This window comes from Pantherophis guttatus, chromosome 3 (assembly GCF_059756535.1).
Source record: "Pantherophis guttatus breed Tessera chromosome 3, ASM5975653v1, whole genome shotgun sequence".
In the NCBI taxonomy this organism is placed as follows: domain Eukaryota; kingdom Metazoa; phylum Chordata; class Lepidosauria; order Squamata; family Colubridae; genus Pantherophis; species Pantherophis guttatus.
In genome coordinates this window covers 107791898-107812537 of record NC_142065.1, presented here as the reverse complement: position 1 = coordinate 107812537, position 20640 = coordinate 107791898, and the positions used below count along the sequence as shown (strand labels likewise).

Genomic DNA, 20640 nt, shown 5'->3' with positions numbered 1-20640 from the left:
AAGGACTGTGGGACGTGGTTAATAATCCACCGGACATAACTATATTGAATGCTGCTGACGAAGAAGATGCTAAAAAGATAGCGAAGTTTCACAGGGACAACGAGCATGCTTTATGCATCATTGGCCTGACACTGGGAGACCAGCAACTTGTCCATTTCCGGGGCGAAGAGTCTGCTGCAAGGTGTTGGACAAAGCTAAAGAAGCTCTACGTTCGTGACTCTGTGGGTGTCCATATCTACCTGACACGGAAATTATTTCGCTTACGTCTTCAGAAAGGAGGAGACATGATGGCTCACCTGGACTCCATGACAGGGCTTTTCCAGGAGCTACATGAGAAAGACCTTGTGTTTACTGAACTGCAGCAAGTTTATATTATTCTTTCATCGTTGGATGACAGTTATGACTCTTTTGTTTCATCATTAGAAGTATTGCCTAGAGATGAACTAACATTGGCCAGTATAACTGGTAGGTTACTGGATGAGGCCAAACGTAGGCAAGAACGAGACCAGTTAAGGATGCAACAGCAACCAAAAGTGGAAGCTGTATATGAGAATGTCAATATTGTTAAACGCTGTTATGCATGTGGGGCTAAGGGGCACATTGCAAAATATTGTAATAATAAGAAAGTGTCTGCTAGAAACTCAGCTAAACCCAGGAAAGGATGTAATTTAGCAACCAGTTCATCTATTAATATAAGAGATAATTGGTGGGTGATTGATAGCGGTGCCTCTCAATCAATAACAAAAAACAGAAAACTGTTTCTAAACATGAAGAAAAGTACTAAAAAGGTCAGTTTGGCTAATGGCTGGAATGTGACTGTAGCTGGGGAGGGACTTGTTCAATGTTCTATTAGTAAGCACCCTTTACCCATGCTTTATATCCCTAGTTTGAAATATAACCTTTTATCTGTAAAGTCATTACTACATTCTGGGTTTACAATAACTTTTAAAAACAACAAATGTTTGCTGGAATGTGAAGGCACTGTAGTTACTGCAGAATTAGAAAACGACTTATTTGTCATTAGGGATAAGTCATTACTGTTAGTTCAGTCAAAAGCTAAATTTGGAAATGTAAAGCCACATGATGAATGCATACATTTACTACATAGAAGGCTTGGTCATCTGAATTTCAGGTTCTTGCATTCGACTGTTAAGCAGTCTAAAGGCATTAAGTTAAGGGCTTGCAGCAAATACCTGAACTGTAATACTTGTAACCAGCATAAAAGTAAAGTTACACCTGCAAACCGCTGCAATGGGTTTAAAACAACTAAACCTTTGGAGGTAGTCTTTTTAGACTTAATAGGGCCAAAGAAACCCAGCTTAGGGGGAGCATGCTATATTTTGAGTATAGTTGATCACTTTACCAGATATGGTTTTTGCTACCTTATGAAGTCCAAAAGTGATACGTTCCAATGTATCATAAACTGGCTTCATTTTGTAGAAAGGAAGCAGAGGTTTAAGGTGAAATGCATTGTTACTGACAATGGAACTGAGTTTACTAACCATCAGTTGGCTAAGTTTTTGAAGGATGCTGGGATACAGCATAAACATTCTGCCCCTTTTTGGCCGGAACATAATGCATATATAGAACGAAGAGGCCAGACCCTACAAGCTATGACTAGGACTATGCTTGCTGATGCTTGTTTACCTGATAAATTGTGGGGAGAAGCAATACTATGTGCCAATCATATTTTAAATAATGTGGTGCACTCCTCTACAGGAAAAATACCTTTTACTTTATGGCACAGGAGGAAGCCTGATTTAAGTTATATACATACTTTTGGTGCACCAGCCTGGGTGCATATACCGGTTAGTCAGAGAAGGAAGGACCAACAGAGAGCAAAGAAAATGATTTTTGTTGGCTATGAGGCTAACCATAGGTCCTATAGGTTCTGGGAAATAGGAACAACAAAAGTTTTGTGTAGCGCTAGTGCTAAATTCCTAGAACATGAAGGCTGGGACAGGTTAGAAAAAGCAGACTATGGTTTTACAGATGTGGATGTTAAGGTAGACCATATTCCTGATGATAGTTCATCTGAGATGGATGATAAACCATCTATTAAGGTTGAAGAACAGGAACAGGAATCAGGGTTAGGGGAGGATGAACCCAATATACCTGATGTTAGTCCTGTTATGCCTAGACGATCTTCCAGGGACCGGCATCCACCAGATCGCTATAAAGCCACAGTGGTTTGCCAAGTAGATATCGAACCATCCAGTTATCATGATATAAAATTATATCCAGAAAAGGAGCAAAAAGCCTGGCAAGAGGCAATGGATAGAGAAATTGATTCATTGAAGAGGCTTGGTGTCTATGAAGTTGTAAGAATACCACCAAATGAGAAACTTATAGGCTGTAGGTGGGTCTACAAGGTAAAGAAAAGTGTAGATGGGGTAGTAACCCATAAAGCTCGGCTTGTTGCACAAGGGTTCTAACAGACAGATAGAGACTATGATGAGGTTTTTGCTCCAAGTTTACGAGCGAGCACTTTGAGAACGATGCTGGTTTGGGCAGCTAGAAATAAATGCTCTATTACTCATATAGATGTCGAGACAGCTTACTTGAACGCTCCGTTGAGGCATACAATATATATGAAGAGACCTCCTGGTTATGATACACAGGATAGCACTGAGTGTTGGAGGCTACAAAAAAGCCTATATGGTTTAAGGCAATCAGGTTACGAGTGGAACCAATGTATAGTGCAGGAATTACATAACATTGGGTTCTATGAGGGCGTAGCAGATAAATGTCTGTTTAAAAAAGAACAGGATGGATGTGTTTCATTCTTGTTACTCTTTACAGACGACATTGCCATAATTACCAGAACTGACGCTGAGGCCAGAGAGATTATCGGTCAGTTGCAAACAAAATTTAAACTTAGAAATCTAGGACATATACGGCATTATCTAGGGCTGGATATCCTGAAAACATCTAGAGGATTTAAAATTTCACAATCTAATAAAATCTGCAAATTGTTGACAAAATATGGGATGGAATTATGTAAACCTGCCAAGACTCCTATGATACAAGAATTCCAACAGGATAGTTTGCAGAGTCCACAGTTCAGTAAAGAACTATATCAATCATTAATAGGCAGTTTGTCGTATTTGAGCAACTGGACACGGCCTGATATAGCTTTTAGTGTTAATCAAGTAGCACAATATAGTTCAGAGCCTACTGATAGGCATTGGCAAGCTGCAAAACGTATTCTTAGATATCTTAAAAGAACGTTACATTTTGCTATGTATTTAGAACCAAATGCCAATATGGTGTTAAAGGCATATGCTGATACCAGTTTTGCCAGAAAATCTACGTCTGGAATAGCAATCATGTTGGATAACTGCCTGATTGGATGGAGATCAATTCGCCAGAAACACATCAGTTTGTCTACCATGGAAGCGGAGTTTTCTTGTCTATCACTTACATGTACTGAACTGATTTATTATAAACAGTTGATGGAAGATATTGGATTCAAAATAGACTATCCTATTACGGTTTATGAAGATAACCAGGCAGCCATTACAATGGCAACAAATCTTGCTGTAAAGACAAGGACTAAATACACTGATATACGTTATCTGAATGTTCGGCAATGTGTTAAGGATAACATGATTACATTGGAATATTGCGCATCAGAGGATAATATTGCCGATAATGTTACCAAAGCGCAAGGTGCCATTAAACACATCAATTGTTGTGAAAGATTTGGATTAAGAATCTGAAACGTAACTGATACCACTGTACAATGTATGATTTGAATGTGTATTTTTGTTTCTGTATCTATTGTGTATATTGTCCTGCCCAATGGGGAGAATGTTAGGTTCAGCTTGTAGCTTACTCCTAACCTGTTGGTCAGGCAATATATCTGTTTCTTTAAGAAACAACTGAGCCACGTAATCAGGGTTTGCTGAACCCTGTAATTAGGCTACAGTGCATAAATAAGCAGCGCAGAGAAGCGTTCTTTGTTCCTGATTGTTCCTGTTGCTTCCTGCGTCTTTCTGCTGATTGGTGTTAGACTGGATTGTTATATGGTACTGTATACCGAGAGTTACTAAAGTCTGTTTGCTTTGGTAAGGGAAGATACTTACTGGACTGATATTACTGTTTATGACCTTGGACTGTTTTTACCTACACCGAGACTGCTTATTATCTTGTATATAAAGTATTTTTCTCACACGAGCTGCACGTTTATCTCCTTCCCTGTGTGTTTCTGCTCTGCTCGTTGCACAAGCAACAAATACTTTTTACACACACCCTAACAACGGTAACTCTATGTAATTCCTAAATAATCCCAGTTGATCCATTAAAAAGATTTCCGTCATTTGTAACATAACATTTTTTTTTAAATGCCATCAACTAAAAATATAGTACCGTATATATATTATAAAAATAAGGAATTTAGCATATAGAAAAGGCATCCAGAAAACACATACCCATTTTACAGATGAGGAATAATGAGATTGAAAAGTACAGAGTCCCTCTGTGAGAGAGATGGGCAGTTTTAAAATTTGATAAATAAATAAAAAATAAACTTGAACCCATGCATTCATCAGAACTTGCCAACATTCCAGAAAAGAGAGCAAGACAGAAAAATCCCAGCTTCTGCTGCTCTTTTCCAAAGAGGTTAAAGGCAAGGCAGGATTTTTGGCCCAGGACAAGTAAGAAGGGAGAATAGGGGTAGTTAAACTGGTTTTGTCCTATTGTTTCCCCTGTTTCTACTGCCCATTATGAGGCTGGATCTGACAAAAGGTGGAGGACAGAGTTTGATGAACCAAATTTAATGGTTCTAGTTAAATATTTTTCCCAACAGGCTTAGCTCCTTTAATAGTAGAGTTGGCTTCCTGGAAGCCATCTCTGTCAACATTATCACATTTTCTTCCTATCTGCTTAGGAGTAGGAAGATGAGTAGATGATCCCTTTAAAAATGGCAAATAAAGGATGTAGAGCATGAAAATGTTGTAAGAAGGCTTTCAGTTCGCCTTTTACCGATTGGCAAAGGAGCATAATCCCTCCAGATTTCTCATCTCCCCAATATTTGCAAGGCTGCCTGGCCATACTCAGCAGCATGATGTCTTGATACTTAGGCCTCTGATTGTAATCACAGCATAACGTAACATGTTGCTACGTTTTGCAAAGCAGCTTGTAAAATTTGGCAGAAATTGACTGCTATTAAGAATGAAACAGATTGAGCATAACTCTTACATATTGTATTGCGTTTCTATTTCGATTAACCTTCTTGGCACCTTCTTTATTATTATAGACTACTAGTACAGAATAATATTTCTGTACTAGTAATAATACCTGTATCATTTCAATATGCAGAGAACCAAAGCATCTGACTATTTTGCCTAGTAAATAATGGCAAATATTCTCTCTCTCTCTCTCTCTCTCTCTCCCTCCCTCCCTCCCTCCCTCCCTCCCTCCCTCTCTCTCTCTCTCTCACACACACACACACACGCATAGATAGCATAGCTCTCCTTCTCAATACAGTCCCCAGGTACCTTTCTATTGTTTTCAAACTGAAAAAGAGAACAAAAGCATAACAGGCAAAAATTTAAATTACAGGGGAAAAGAAGACGAGAAGGAGGGAGGGAAAACATTGGCAAGGAAGGAAAACACTGGTGTCTTGGAAATAATGGATAAGACAACTTTCCTTCCATAAAATACATTTGAGATGCAGGTAGTCCTTGACTTATGATCACAACTGAGCCCAAACTTTTGATTGCTAAGCAATACAGTTGTTAAGTGAGTTTTGCCACATTTAATAAACCTTGATGCCACAGTTGTTAAGTGAATCACTGCATTGTTAGGTTAGTAACATGGTTGCAAAGTGAATCTGGTTTCTCCATTGGCTTTGTTTGTCAGAAGACCATAAAAGGTGATCACATGAACCCAGAACACTGCAGCCATCATAAATATGAGTTAGTTGCCAAGTGTTTGAATTTGGATCATATGACCAACTGCAATGGTTATAAATATGAAAAATGGTCATCAGTTTTCAGTGTCACCGTAACTTCGAATGGTCACTAAACAAATGGTTGTAAGTCGAGGACTATCTGTAAAAATAATTTCCTTTGTCATTCATGCATTAAATTCGAGTATCTTCATTATGAAGAAATCTAAAATCCTCTTTATAGACTTCAACTCAGCATTCAATACCATCATTCCAGTTTCTAACTAAACTAAATCAGCTGCTATACCTAACCACACTTGTAAATGGATCATAAGCTTCCTAACAGACAGGAAACAACAGGTGAAGCTAGGCAAAATCACATCAGTTACCTGTACAATTAGCACAGGAGCCTCCCAGGGCTGTGTGCTCTCTCCACCTCTCTTCTCTAGATACACCACCAATGACTGCATCTCAAAAGATCCCTCTGTTAAAGTACTGAAGTTTGCAGATGATACCACAGTGTTTGGTCTCATTTGAGATAACAACGAATCTGCATACAAACGGGAGGTTGAACAACTAGCCTTGTGGTGCAACTGGAACAATCTTGAACTAAACACACTCAAAACCATAGAAATGGTGGTAGATTTTAGGAGAAATCCTCCTATACTACCACCTCTTACAATACTAGACAACACAGTATCAACAGTAGAGACCTTCAAGTTTCTAGGTTCTTTCATATCTCAAGACTTAAAATGGACACCTAACGTCAAAAACGTCATCAAAAAAGCACAACGAAGAATGTTCTTTTTGCACCAACTCAGGAAGCTCAAACTGCCCAAAGAGCTGCTGATTCAGTTCTACAGAGGAATTAATGAGTCTGTCTTCTGCACCTCCATAACTGTCTTGTTTGGTTCTGCAACCCAACAAGACAGACACAGACTTCAACTGATAATTAGAACTGCAGAAAAAATAATTCAAGTATCAGTGCATTTAACCAGTTAAGTAATTGGATACCATAATACACTGCTAATGCAAAAAAAATAAAAGATCATATGTTATACAATAATGAAATTATATAATATGATTGAAAGGAAAAAAAATACTAATTTCTATGGTGTTTCTTTTTTGTTTTTCTGATAAATTTCTGGGGTTTTTTTTCCTACTGCATAATTTTTTCCAACAATGCAAAAAGCAGCCAACTGCATGTTAGAATAAACTCTTCTTTCTTCTAAACTTCCTTTGTAATCCAGAGTCAGACATTTGTCTCCAGTTTTTCTATTTTTGTGATGAAGTGATTGGACTGCGATCACCAAGGATCGGTCTAGCTGTCATCCCTTAATCGGAATGTTGACAGGCTTTCATCTTGAGGAAAGAAAATGAAATGAATTCTATAATAAACAATATATGAATAAAGCAAATGTAAAACTAATGTTTCCTTATTAGGTTAGACTATTATCAGTGCATAGCAAAATAAATGCTGGTTTTTGGAGTAAGACACAATTTAAAATCAAACTGAGTCCCAGCAAAGGCCATGACACCATTACATTTCAACAGAGCTGCTGTACGTGAGGAAAGTCATAAAACAGTAACTATTACGCATAGCTGAAAAGAAATTGAAATCTCATCTGTAATTATTTAGCCTTTTTGCAAAGCCCAATTTTAATTGACTATGCATAGTTTCATAACTAGATCAGCTGAACTGCACAGTTTAACCAGCAGTTGTTTCAGGTACTATGCTATGTTTAGCTAAACAACCATTAAGCTAGCCTAGTGTGCTGGGGCATTATATGGTAATGAGAATTAGGTCATGGATTATTTGTTTGTTTGCTTGTTTGTTTGTTTTGTTTGTGTTTGTTTGTTTAATTACATTTCCCTATTTCTAAACCACCCATCTCCCTCAGATACATTAGGAGGTGCTGGTTTTAGTTTTTTGTTTCTTTTTTAATTGTTAAGCAGGTTAACAGAGAAAAGTGTAAATACATGCAAAAACTTAACAATAAAACTCCAGAATTAATAACAATGATGACAAAAAGGAGAAAAAGAAAAAGAAACTGTAAAAATATTATGTTATGTTAAAAAACCCATAATATATATGTTGCCAAACAACAGATATCAACACTCCATTACTACAAATCAGGAGTAATTTTTTTCATCAGAGTAGTTTCATAGTCTTTAACTTTTAAAAATCTATGGTACAACTCTTTCTTTTTAAAAAATTTATTAAACAGATTTATGTAGCTCACACACAGGTGATTCCACAAGCGGTGTATAACATTAAAACTCCACAGTTAAACATCTACAGTTTAGCCCCCCCTCCCCCCCATTCCTATAGCCTGATAGGCGCCTATTCCTGGGGGCTTTTAGTGCACAGCAATCAGTCAGAATAATAGTGACAATCCTGTTGATGTGAAGCCAAAGGATAACATTCCCACCAACATTGACAGGACAAGCATCTACTTTATAAAAAGAGAGCAAACCCCACTCCCATCTAGCACTGATGATATTAGCTAATTGGGTAATGAAACATCTGCAAGAAAATAGAGAGCACCAAGAACCACACAGTTCAACCCTAAACTGCAAATATTCTCTTCTAGTAGTAACAATAATTAAACAAGATATATAAGTTAATATTCCAGTTTATGAATCACGTCTCACACTGTGTGATTGCAACCCATCCCAACTGTGGTTGTTGTATTAATCTCATTTTAAGAACATAGGAAATTCATTCTCTCTTAGTTTATCAAATGACCTTCAATCCAATTAATCTACAGGTTGTGTTAACAACTAATATCGGCTTCACTGATTTGCTTTTTTAAAAAAGGTTACTATTTAGGAGCCCCAGCAAGTCGTTCAAGCAAGTCTTTCAAAACCTCCACCCACTTTTAGACTCCAAAAATAGAAATAACATCTGGAGCAGATATAAACCAAACAAAAATCCTTAAGTCCTGTAAACGGACAGAAAGCACACTGAAATAAATCAAGCCCATACTTTAATTCTGTGAAAAATGTTTTTAAAATGGCTCCCTCATAACACAGCTGATTCAAAGTAATAATATTCTGAGAGGCTCAGTTTATGCCCTCAGAATATTCACTTTAAAATATTTTTTCCTATAAAATATTATTTTTATGGGTAATTACCAATTATATTGGTAACCCAATATTTCCCATATATTTCTTGCAATATTAAGTCCACCCGTTGAAACTAATCTATGCAAACAACTTTCTCAACAAATATTTGCACTTCATATAATGAAAATCTTTGGAAAATAAATTTAATCAATATCATATAAAATTACTTAAAACAATGTGATGGAATATACATAGGGAAGTCTCAGAATACAATAAATTTTGAAGCGAAAATCACTTTAGTCACATTGATTTTTACATGAAATTCAAAGGCATTCTAGATCATTATCTTAAAAAATAAAATACATTTTCAGGAATCAAGCATTTTGTGATATTTAGTCTGTCAGAGTACATTTTGAAGAGCTTTGCTCTAAAATTTGATTGATAAATTCAACTTTTCCCTCTAGAAATAACTGTAGTTTGCAATGTAAAGATTATTATTTTCAGGCACACACACAAATATGGCATACTCAAGGTCCTGTTGTCCTAAATCCCCTTTGAGACATTTTGCTCATTAAGCAGGATTTTTCTCCCCCCCCCCCCCCAAAGTTATTTCCAAATAACCTGTAATGCATGCCTGGAGAGAACTGTTTGCAAAGTATGTTGGGAAACCACTCCGTTTTTTATTTGATGGATGAGCCAACAGAGCTGGATACAGGACAAGAGATATGTAGTCAGTTCTTCCATAAGATGTCTTAGTTAATGCATGTATTTGCGTAAGTATCAAAACAATCACTTATAGAAAAACTTTAATCAGGAAAAAGTTAACTCCAACTGTCACAGATTTGGCTCCTAATATCAAAAATGGCTAAATCTAGGCCAGTGCATTCCAGATTCAGAATCTGTCCCTCTATTACACTGACGGCAAACCTTTTGGACTTGACTTTTCAAAAAATTGAAAAATGCCTAATCTGACTCTTCTATCTCTCTGTCTGTCTCTCCCTCCCCCCCCTCTCTCTCTGCCCCCCCCTCCCTCGCCATCTAGGCCAGCATGAACAGTAGTATTTTGTAGCACTACCAATTGATGGCCAAATATGGCTCTAGATTTGTGCCTCAGTTTGCTGGATCTCAGTTTGCGGGACAGAAAGACAGAAAGATCATTTAATTTATGATTTATGTGAAATGTTCCGAGATAAAAAGGGTTCCTTTATACAAGAGAGAGAACGCGAAAAAGAAAACACATCTTCCCCTTTATATTTAGCATAATTTTTTAAAGTTTATTTTTTATTTTTAAAAGAACATTTTGATTAAATTAGATGATTTAATTTGATTAAATCATCTGTCCAGTTTCATCATAAAAATAAAGTATCCAATAATATGTAAGCATAAAGATTGAAAAGAGCATTGTATTCTGAATAAAAGTAAAAAAGAAACATTTGCCAGGGAAAACCGTTAGAATGTGTATTGGTAAAGATCACAGTTGTTTCTCAGCACAGGGCTTAATGCTTCTTCTGTTCCTTCTTGCTTGGGAATGGCTGAAAATGAAAATGTTTTATCTATAATGTACCAAGCACTTCAGCAAAATCCCAGGCTTATGGCCAGTTATTAACAGTACACAAATAAGGACAATTAAAATACAAGAAAACCCATGTTATTTAACCAGGGCAACAGTGCTACAAAGCCTATATTACAAGTATTACAAAGGCCATCCTGCATGGCCCTCACAAGGCTGAGCCATAAATAGCCCACTTCACCCCCTAACACCACTGCTGCCACTTGAAAAGGCCACCTGGCACCATTCTCCAAGGCGAATATGAGCCTTGGGGAACAGCATGATTGTCCCTGCAGCCCAAGATTTGCTTTGCATCACTTACCTTCAGGTGGTGTTTTCTCTCTCCATTGACAGGCCTCTGCGGCCTACTTGAGGCTGTTCCAAGTTGCACGAAGCCTTCATTTTGTAATCAGCTTTTATTTTCTGCAGAAAGCAAAAGACGGCCTTTTTGTCTCCTACCTTAACAGAGCAGGCAGAGAGAAAAGCAGGCGCACGCAAAAAACTTTTCCAAACATCTTATAGCTCACTCAGCTTGCACATAATGTCATTGCTATAGAAACATAATTTCATATCACATGAATTTCACCATTTTTCTCAGCGCTCCGAAAATAATAGACTTTAGAAAGGGAAAGAAATCCATTTTCTGGCCTATAAGTTAGAACTTTGTTAGGGAATGCTGAACACACATTTTCAGTTACAAGCAAGGTTACTTGGCAGAATCCACATTTTACTTTTCACAAGAAGTTATTTTGCTAGGTTAAGCTTGGCAATTCGCCTAGAAGTTTTATCTATACAGTTGGCACATTAGGTTACAATGGCGCTTCTTTCAACAGCAATTAACAAAAGCTGAATTAGGTTACAGTCTGTGTATGTTTTAAGCCTTTCAGCTCTGATCCTTCAGGGACCCTTTCAGTTTTTTAACAGTTTTGGGGAATGCTCTTTACGGCCTCTGCAACCTCTGAAAACCGCCTAAAAGCACACCCTATATTTTGTCTGATTTTCAGAGGCTTCACAGGCAACACAAAAGCACAGATGTCTCGTGTGACCTATGAGGGTTTGTCATGAAGCCTTCTTAGTTTCCGGAGACTGCATTAAGAACCTGCTTTTGAGAATAATTGTTGTTGGAAAATAGGGCATGTCACCTACATATGTTATAAGTTTACCAGCACTGCTCCAGTTGGTTTTGCAGTAGCTCTATTTCTCAAGTTTCAAAAGCTAAAATATGTGTCATTATCATTAGCAGCTTGGAGACACATTGAGCTTCTATGGGTGTTTCATAATAGAAAAGACACTTCTTTCATACTGCTTTCAACGTTCTGCATGAACTAATTTCAACCCTCTACAGTTTATCAACTAGTCTTGATATACGAGAAGTTAAGGGGATTGTAGATTTACCAAGGCAGCATTAATGGCCCTGCATTTGCTTTCCTCCAAGCCTTGTTTTCAATCTGTTTCCGCTTACCAAACTACCTGGCCTCACCTCTTAATTCTATGGCTTCTTTGCCCTGATCTAAATGAAATGATACTAACTGTATGTATAGAGTAACCAACCAGAGGTTGACAGAGGATGAATGGTAGGCTGCTGTTGAAGAAGAAGGGTGCGGAATGGAGGGACGAAGCACTGATGTACAGAACAGAGGCTTATTTTTGTATTTGTATGCCTTTATTATGTTTCCTAAAGGCAGTTGCCTAACAGTATTGCACAAAACAACAAGCACTTTATAAAATGGTAGGACATGCTTTATTTAAGACTGGATGAAAAGCTGGTTAAATATTTTTAATCTGACATCCATCTGTGATTTGCACTTTTCAAATCACAAATTACTATACTCTAGCAAAAGTTACCATACAAATTTAGAAAAAAAGTTATTACATAGTTAAATCTACTGGAAAAGTTTTCTGCTCAGCCTGAAGGCAATGAATAGAAGTGTCGGAAGAATACAACTTGTCTACATTCTATTCATTCATGTAGTTTGTGCAGGAGAAGAATTTAGAAGTCTTTGCCAATATGTCAGCCCTGAAGCCATTTTCGGAGCATCCTCAGGGCTGCCATAGCGAGGCCAGATGGAGCTGTGGGAACGTGATGGGGGAAGTAGAGATAGCTGGGGGATGTGTAGCCAAAATACATTCTTTCCCATGGAAGCCAAGGATGTTCTACCAGGTGTTGGAAGGGCGTGGACCAAAGCCAGCTGGAGTTGGGACTGCGACCTGATTGGACCACATGATGGACATGTGACCTGAGGGCAAGAACTTTGGGTTTTGATTTTGGTGGGGAAAACTCCAGGTCCTTCAGAGTTGGGTGTTCACCAGCCGTGCCAATATGACATCCCAAATAAAATTATGCTTTGAAGAAACTCTAGGCCTCAGAGTTTTGATTGCTTTGGGATTGTTACTTGGAACCCTGATACAATATTTATTATATATAAACCTACAAGCAATAATAAAAAAGTAAGATGAATATAAATATGTAACTAATGTGTGTTATTTAATAATCAACATAGGATAAATAATATATCAGCTATAACAAGACCACCATCTCACTAGCAGGATCTAAAATAATAATAATAAAAATCTGCAATCTTCTCTTTTTATCTCCCTCCACTCCTCCCATCCCTCACACACAGTATGACATGCACGGCCTTCAAAATTAAATAGAGTACAAACATGTTTTACAACTCTACTTTTATGGGAAAGATTGGAAGTTTATGTCTGGCAGGACATCTCGATTACCAAAAAGTAAACAGTAGTTTGGATCTACTGATATTGTTAAAATATGTCTCAAATATCAGGAAACATTTCACATTTGTATTTGCTGTGGCAAACCAAAGAATGACATAATTTTGAATGGAATCTTTAAGTGAAATTCTTGCGAGAATAATGTGCAATGTGTCAAAGTTGCAATTCTGATTTACCTGATTTTCCCCAGTTCACAATAAAGTTATTATACCATGTGATGAATGTTTTCCTTTCACTGCCTCCAAAATGGTGGGCAGCACCAGGTGACTTAAACCCTGCCACATTTTAGCATTGTACACATTGCATGCATGTAAAAAGGTATGGGGCTTCATTTGACTAGTTGCACCTGCCAAGCTGAAGCCAGTGACCATTGCTATGGATACTTCTATCTGCTAGACCAAATCAAAATAATGGATGTCTGCTTATATGATAAGCAACACATTAAAAAAAAATGGAAAAGGAAATGGGGTAATTTTTTCCCCTGTCTCTATCTCCTTCCCATTCAAAAAATACCCTCAATTAAAGAAAATCTGGGAATATCAAGAGAATTTATTATTGACAGCAATTTGGAGATTACTGGAGCCATAATGGCGCAGTAGTTAGAATGCAGTACTGCAGGCAGAAGTAGCCAGCTGCCTGCAGTTCAGCAGTTCGATCTCACCGGCTCAAGGCTGACTCAGCCTTCCATCCTTCCAAGGTCGGTAAAATGAGGAACCAGATTGTCAGGGGCAATATGCTGACTTGGTAAATTGCTTAGAGAGGGCTGTAAAGCACTGTGAAGCGGTATGTTAATCCAAGTGCTATTGCTACTGAGAATCCATTGTTGTAGAGCACAGCACCCTAAATTTCTTTGAAACTAATATCTTTCTTTGTATTTGACATCTTTTGGTCTTGGATAGCAATTACAAATATGAAGAATGTTTGAGAGTATTCCATTAGTTTTATTAAGTGCTGCTCAGCTGTTAGTTGTTATAGTGGCTTTGAAATGAGAAGCAGATTGTCCCCTGTAGTATTGCGCTTTGGATGTTGAAAATCAGTCAGGAAATTTGTTGGACAGCCTTCAACAGCTTCCTTTCGCTCAGCCTGACCTACCTCATAGAGTTGTTGGTATCAGAATAAAATATGAGGACCTCATTTGTGCCATGTACCCAGGACTTAAAGAAGAGGCAGGGTGGACAAGAGAAAAGTATATTGGACCATCTGAACCTACATCCCATGCCATACCTTGAGGAACACTAGGTCTGAAATGTGCTTCTAATAAGCCACCCTCAGTGATGTCTCTAATCCAGTTGCTAGCAACTGGTGCCCTAAGCAAACCATGCAGATGATTCCCCACTCTCAAACCCTGAGTATATTTGATTTTGAAGCTGCTTTAAAACTGTGGTCTATAAATATATTTTACCTATAAGAAATTAAAATAGGAGAACTCCTAAAGGTAAATCTTTTGTACAGAATTTTCATAGCCACAACTGATTTAAATCTTGTACAATTATAATCACATTGCTTTCTATCCAGAATGAGCCCGAACCCACAATAGCCACTGAGAATAATATAATAATGAACTAGAGAAGTCTGTATAATTATCATGTTCTGATATAAATTTAAATCCAATTCCTATACCCACTTCAAGAGACATAACATACCTAAATATTTCCATTTTTAGATGCATGGAGAGAATTTAGCCCAATATATTCTGTGCAGTGAAGTTAGGAAAAAAATGATGCATAACTTTTTAATTCTCATGATGTTGCTGAGATTTAATCCTAATCTTTAGCCATGCATGATATTTTAGCCTATTAGTGTGGAAGCAACATTTATAAGTTATTTTTTTACTACAATTTTAACAAACTTGTTGAACCTTTGTTTATTTCACTTCACGTCAACACGGATATCATAGAGCCAAGTAAGGAGACTGCTGGGTTAAACTTATTGACAAACTCCTTCAGACTTCAGGACAGAAATCTACCCTTAGGGTTTGAGAGTGGGGAACTAACTGCCTGGTTTGCCTAGGGCACCAGTTGCTGAGCTGTAACTGGAAAATCTCCCTCCAGGATCTTAATGACTTGTGAGTCAGTAGGATGGACGTGCTCTCAAAAATGGACCCTGGAAATAATTACATAATCCCCTCACAATTTCACAAGGCTCAATCTCTCATTTTTTAATCTTTTTTTCAAGAGAAGAAGATTGTAGAGTAGTTGTTCTGTGGTATTTCCTTTCAATTTGATAGTTTGCTAATATTTCTAGCTTGGGGAAACAGATGTTGTTTATTAAGCAGTTCAAGAGAATTGGAAATGATGACCTGGCTGGTGAAATTTTCTGGTACTTATCTTTTTGGATATATTTAACAGGCCAAATCTACATTTTTTTAAGATATTAAATGCTCATTCAATTGTTAAAGAGCACTCTAAGAAGAGAGATGCAGGATCCAGTGCTATTTAGATCTGGGTCACTATTGGTAGTTGGATTGGCTGCCTAAGTGTTAAAGACTAGCACTTAGCAGTTGGAAAATTGAATATTATGGGGCAGGAATGAGGTAACTGAAACCTAATGAGTAAGAAGAGGATACTGATGGTGTAGAAAGATAAAGTAAGAAAAAAAACCCCAAGGGATGCAGAGCACTTGGGTCCCCTTCCCCCTTCCCCCACTGTTTTTCTTTTCTTTTTTCTTCTTTTTTTTTTTTGCTGCTCAGGATGCAGGAAAAAACCTAAACCACATAAGGAGTATTTGGGCCCAATTCAGTTTGACCATCTTTTGCATGAGCTCCACTAGATCATATGAGGGGCATGGTAGCAATTATGGCTTACCTCCCCTTTTGATAAAAAATAAAATATTACAACCATTTGCGTCTCTGAGAAAAAAAATCAGAAAAAATATTATAGAGGAATTTAAATTAACCTCCAGTTGGATGATGTTAGACAACTTGTCAACTTGAAATTGACTTCTGTGCACATCCTGCCATGACATGAAATCGCCCTGGCCATCAGGCACAGCCACCACAGCCAATGGTGATGGGCAAACAGCATTGAAAGATTTCTCATCTATATTGAATGGTTGACTAGTATTTTACAAAGTAGAGGCTTTGACTGTAAACTGATTTTTAGACTAGTACAATTGGTCTATTTTAAAAAAAAAATAAATGCATTTTTTCAACTCTATCTGGATGCCTTTTCTATTCATGTCACTGCAGGCTAAATACCTTGATCTTACTAGTACATATATTACAAGAAGATTTAAATCTTATGATTAAAGTGTGTGGTAAAATAATACTTTGGGAAGTGTGCTACAGACAGAGGTTCATCTTAAGGTTCGGCTTAAATATTTTTATCGTAATTCATAAGTAGATTTCAGGGATTATATTTAAAGCTGTGCATGGGCACTGGAATTTGTGCAGGGCCATTATAAAAATATAACACTTATAAATTTAATATGGAAAAGAAGAGAAGTAACAAAAGGTCTGGGTTGTTAAACAAATCATACTGTTTGGGCAGGTCCACTGATTTATTCAGTCTTACCCCTTCCCTAAAGCCATTTAGCACAGGGTTTGAATTTATCTCACATTCTTAGCACTGCAGAATGGATTCTGAATCCATCACTGCTATTCCAAGAGTGAATATTCTCTATTCTCTATTTAATAATAGAACTTTCACAACCTGAAATCGCCTAAACTATGAATATTCCACAGGAATCTTAAAATCTGATTTTTATTGATTGATTAAATCTGCAAAAAATAGAAGATTTAATGAAGTAGTGGACAAATTTTAGTGGGATGCATTTACTTTGATGGGTGACAAATTGTCCAGATCAATATTCTTCAGCTTCTATGAAGAAACTTTTTATTTAAAAATGGATATTGTAATTGTTTCATTATTGTATGATGTCTATTGTCTGCTAGCTGTGAGGGTATCTGTCAATTTATTATTTTTATCAATAGTAACAAATCAGCTCAGGATTTTGATCAACCACTTAACTCTGATTATTTAATTCCAGTAATATATAATTGCTCTTTCACATATCATTAACTTTAGGATTTTTTTTTCATAAACCCAAAATCATCACTTTCTTGCTACAAACTGCAAATATAATTCAAGGATTCTCATATTAAGGTAACTTGGTTTCATTTGAGGGATTTGTTAAATATTTCCTTACTTTATGTTGCAAATGCTGATATTTACTAGTTTCCATTGGTTCATAACAACATAGCAAATACTAGCTGTCATCAGAAATGGATGCAGTCAAATGAGATATTTACCTGTTAAATTATTGAGTTAAAATATTGTGAGAGCATTATTTCTGGTAGTAATATGAAATACAGTTCACTGAGGGAATATCTAAAAAGCAAAAGACATGGTTTTTATGGCTGTATTTTTGTTGTGTGTTCCCTTGACTAAGTCATGGTGTTTTCTATCTTCTCCATAGCTATGAGTGATATGTGACACATAGAGGCTTGATTTGTCCTTCTTTAGTACATGTTGCATTCGACCAAACAGTAGAGCATGGCCGCTATGTTTAACAACACAGACTTTGAGTTTTCAAAGCCTTGGAATAAATACAAAGCAAAGCAACTATCCATATAAATAACACATGTTGATTACTAGGGATTGGAGGAAGCAATGACCCTGCGCTGGTATACCAATGCCTTGCACAGCTCGCCACACTGCTATTTTATTAACTCTTCATATAAGTTGGATCGCACAAATCTGGGCAGGGAATCCTTCTCCATCAGCATGAAGATTCTCTTCTGGGCCAGGTCAAAAGTGCTTACAGATGGTTCCACCAGGTTCTTCATGGTCACTGACTTGGTGAAATGGTCAATATTCACCTGACAAGAGGGAGATAGAGTAGATAGCTGTAGGAATTACATAGGACACATTATCTCACATAAATCAAGCCAACAATATACTTTACATGGGGCATTTGATGGAAAAAAATGAAGCTAATAGCAATTCCATATATGAAGATAATAGCTAATAAATATCCCTTGATAAAATACAGTTGAAATAAATATACATTTAATATTTATAACAAGAGGTCAAAAAAGAAACATTGGATTCACATAAATATATTTTTTGTTAGAAATGTTAGAAACATGAAGCTAACTGTCATCAAATCAACTATAGGGATTATGATATAACCCTGGTAGTGGTGCAAAATAATACCCTTCCTCCACTAATTGCATAATGTCAACACCAGTGCTTTGTGATCATAATCTAGCAATGCTGTTTTAATCTTAAATTTGGAGATGCCACTTTAAAAATAGTACTCTACCACCGCTTTGTGCTTCAGAGGACAGTGTATAACCTCACTAATGAAGTTTGTGTCTTGTCTTGCCTTCCAGCTCATGGACTCTTTCAGTGGTGGGATTCAAATAATTTAACAACTGTTTCTCTGCTCTAATGACCATTTTAAGTATAAAAAACGATATACCGAAAGGGTTAGTGTTAGGGCTTGAATGTTAGGGCTGCGAGGTGGCCTGAATATCAAGAGAAGTGGGGGGCGGATGCAAGCAGAGGCTGCATCTTTTCTCTCCCTGCCCTGGATCGGGGAATCTGATGGGCAGGTGGAGGTGGGGGCTGGCCGGAGCCTCAACCATCAGCTTCTCTCTCTCACCCCTACCCCAAAGCAATCTCCGGAGGCAGCCTGCACTGCCCTATAGGCTTTGCTGGCTTTATCTTCCTCTGCGGAAGTCGGGGAAAGAAAGCTGGGTGTCCTGAGATGTCCCGCTCTGGGAGCCGATCCAGGTTTCACTCGGTGGGGGAGGAAAGCTTTGGAAATTGCCTTTTCATTTACATTCATCATCAATATTGTCAGGTTGACTCAGCCTTCCATCCTTTCTAAGGTAGGTAAATTGAGGACCCAGTTTATGTGGGCAATAAGCTGACTTTGTATAATTATACAAAAGAATGAAGGCTATTGCTTAGCGCATTGTAAGCCGCCCTGAGTCTCGGGAGAAGGACGGCATATAAATCAAATTTAAAAAAAAATAAAATTGTAATCCGTCCCTTTATTTTTCAAACAAATGATTTGTTTGATTAGCCTCCTTGAACTCCAATGAGAAGGCGCGGTATGAATTCTATGCATGAGCCACAGAAATACAGACACTCGCACCCTCAAAGTTCACAACGCTTCCTCGCTCAGGGCGCATCACTGCTTTACTGGTGTGTTCAATTTCGTGGCTCAGCTAAACTCTTCAGCTGCAGTGGGCTGCAGTTCCCATCACCTTCAGGAAGCCTGGGTGATGGAAACCATAGGCCAGGCTCCTCGCAGCTGAAGCAATCCGGCTCGTCCCAGGGTCAGGTTGGCTATCGCGGGAGGCTTGTCCCACATGTGCGGCAGAGCTGGAGGACAGGGATGGGCTCCATGATTAGATTAGATTAGATTAGATTAGATTAGATTAGATTAGATTAGAATAACTTTATTGTCACTTTGAACATACACTAATTTGCATACATTAAAATGAAATTTCGTAGCTTGCCTATATACCTCTATCATTCCAGGCACTGAATCTAGTTTATTTACTATTCTTACAAGTGATATACAGCACTATCACATGAGCTCAAGAAACAATTATTAAAACAAGGTTGATCTTTGTTGAATATGTCAAATTGCAGGCTGGGCAACTATCTGTCAGGGAATACATTATACAAGAAGTAGACTCAGCCTAAACAGATTATTCCAATGGAGCCTATGATTTATATGTGTATCATTTTATCCTTTATTTTATTCAATTTATCTAAATATAAATTATGATTTTATTTATACATTATATAAATTATGACTAAAAAAGATTATAAACTATGACATAAGAAAAACAAAAGGAAATAAAATAAAAGTACCCCCCTGCATAGATGAACTGGAACAGCCCCCGATTCCTACATAATCCCCAAATGGCCCTGTTTCCTCTTAAGGGGGGGGGGAATGGCAAAGAAATCTCTTTCCTCTGACCCTTTTCCAAGCTGATGGGAGGGCAAGGAATGCTGACACCACCCTCCTTTTGGAAAATGTTCCACTCAGAGAGAAGCCCCAGGGTGGCCCTGAGAGCCATGGACGGGAGAAGGTCAGTGGACATCAGGCAGCTTAGGTGGGGGGAGCTTCAATCAAGATCCCTGCCAACAGTGGGGGGGGAGGGTGTTGGAACCACAGAGCAGCCAGAGACAGTCCTTAGGATACTCAGATTATGAAAAATAGATTTCCCCCTGAGGAATGTTTGAGAAAGAGCCTTTTCTGGATATGGGCTGTTTCAGCTGCAGTCCTTTGGCCTCTGAGCCAGCCCCTACTGTGGAGCTGCCCCCCTGCCTCTGGGGGATGTCCGGGCAGTGGGGCTGACCTTCCCCTCCCATCACCCAGGAGACCTTCTCTCCGGATTAGGCCCTCCCTTCTCCTCCTTAGTCAGCCC

The 20640-nt window shown here is 37.9% G+C and overlaps 1 protein-coding gene across 3 annotated transcripts in view; it reads right to left on the bottom strand.

Moving 5' to 3' along the window:
- The window catches only part of LOC117661203 (regulator of G protein signaling 5), a 44952-nt gene that overhangs the window by 7214 nt on the left and 17098 nt on the right, over positions 1–20640 (bottom strand). Inside the window, exons 5-7 of one of the 3 annotated variants that reach the window (XM_087891144.1) lie at positions 17941–18066; positions 10834–10934; positions 10395–10494 (exon numbers count right to left, since the gene is read on the bottom strand). In XM_087891144.1, coding sequence (XP_087747270.1) covers positions 10836–10934; positions 17941–18066 — 225 coding nt within the window. In that variant the 3' untranslated portion in view covers positions 10395–10494; positions 10834–10835. Of the gene's footprint in view, positions 1–10394; positions 10495–10833; positions 10935–16552; positions 18067–20640 lie in introns of those variants that run through there. The other 2 variants (XM_087891143.1, XM_087891145.1) reach the window with 2 other exon arrangements.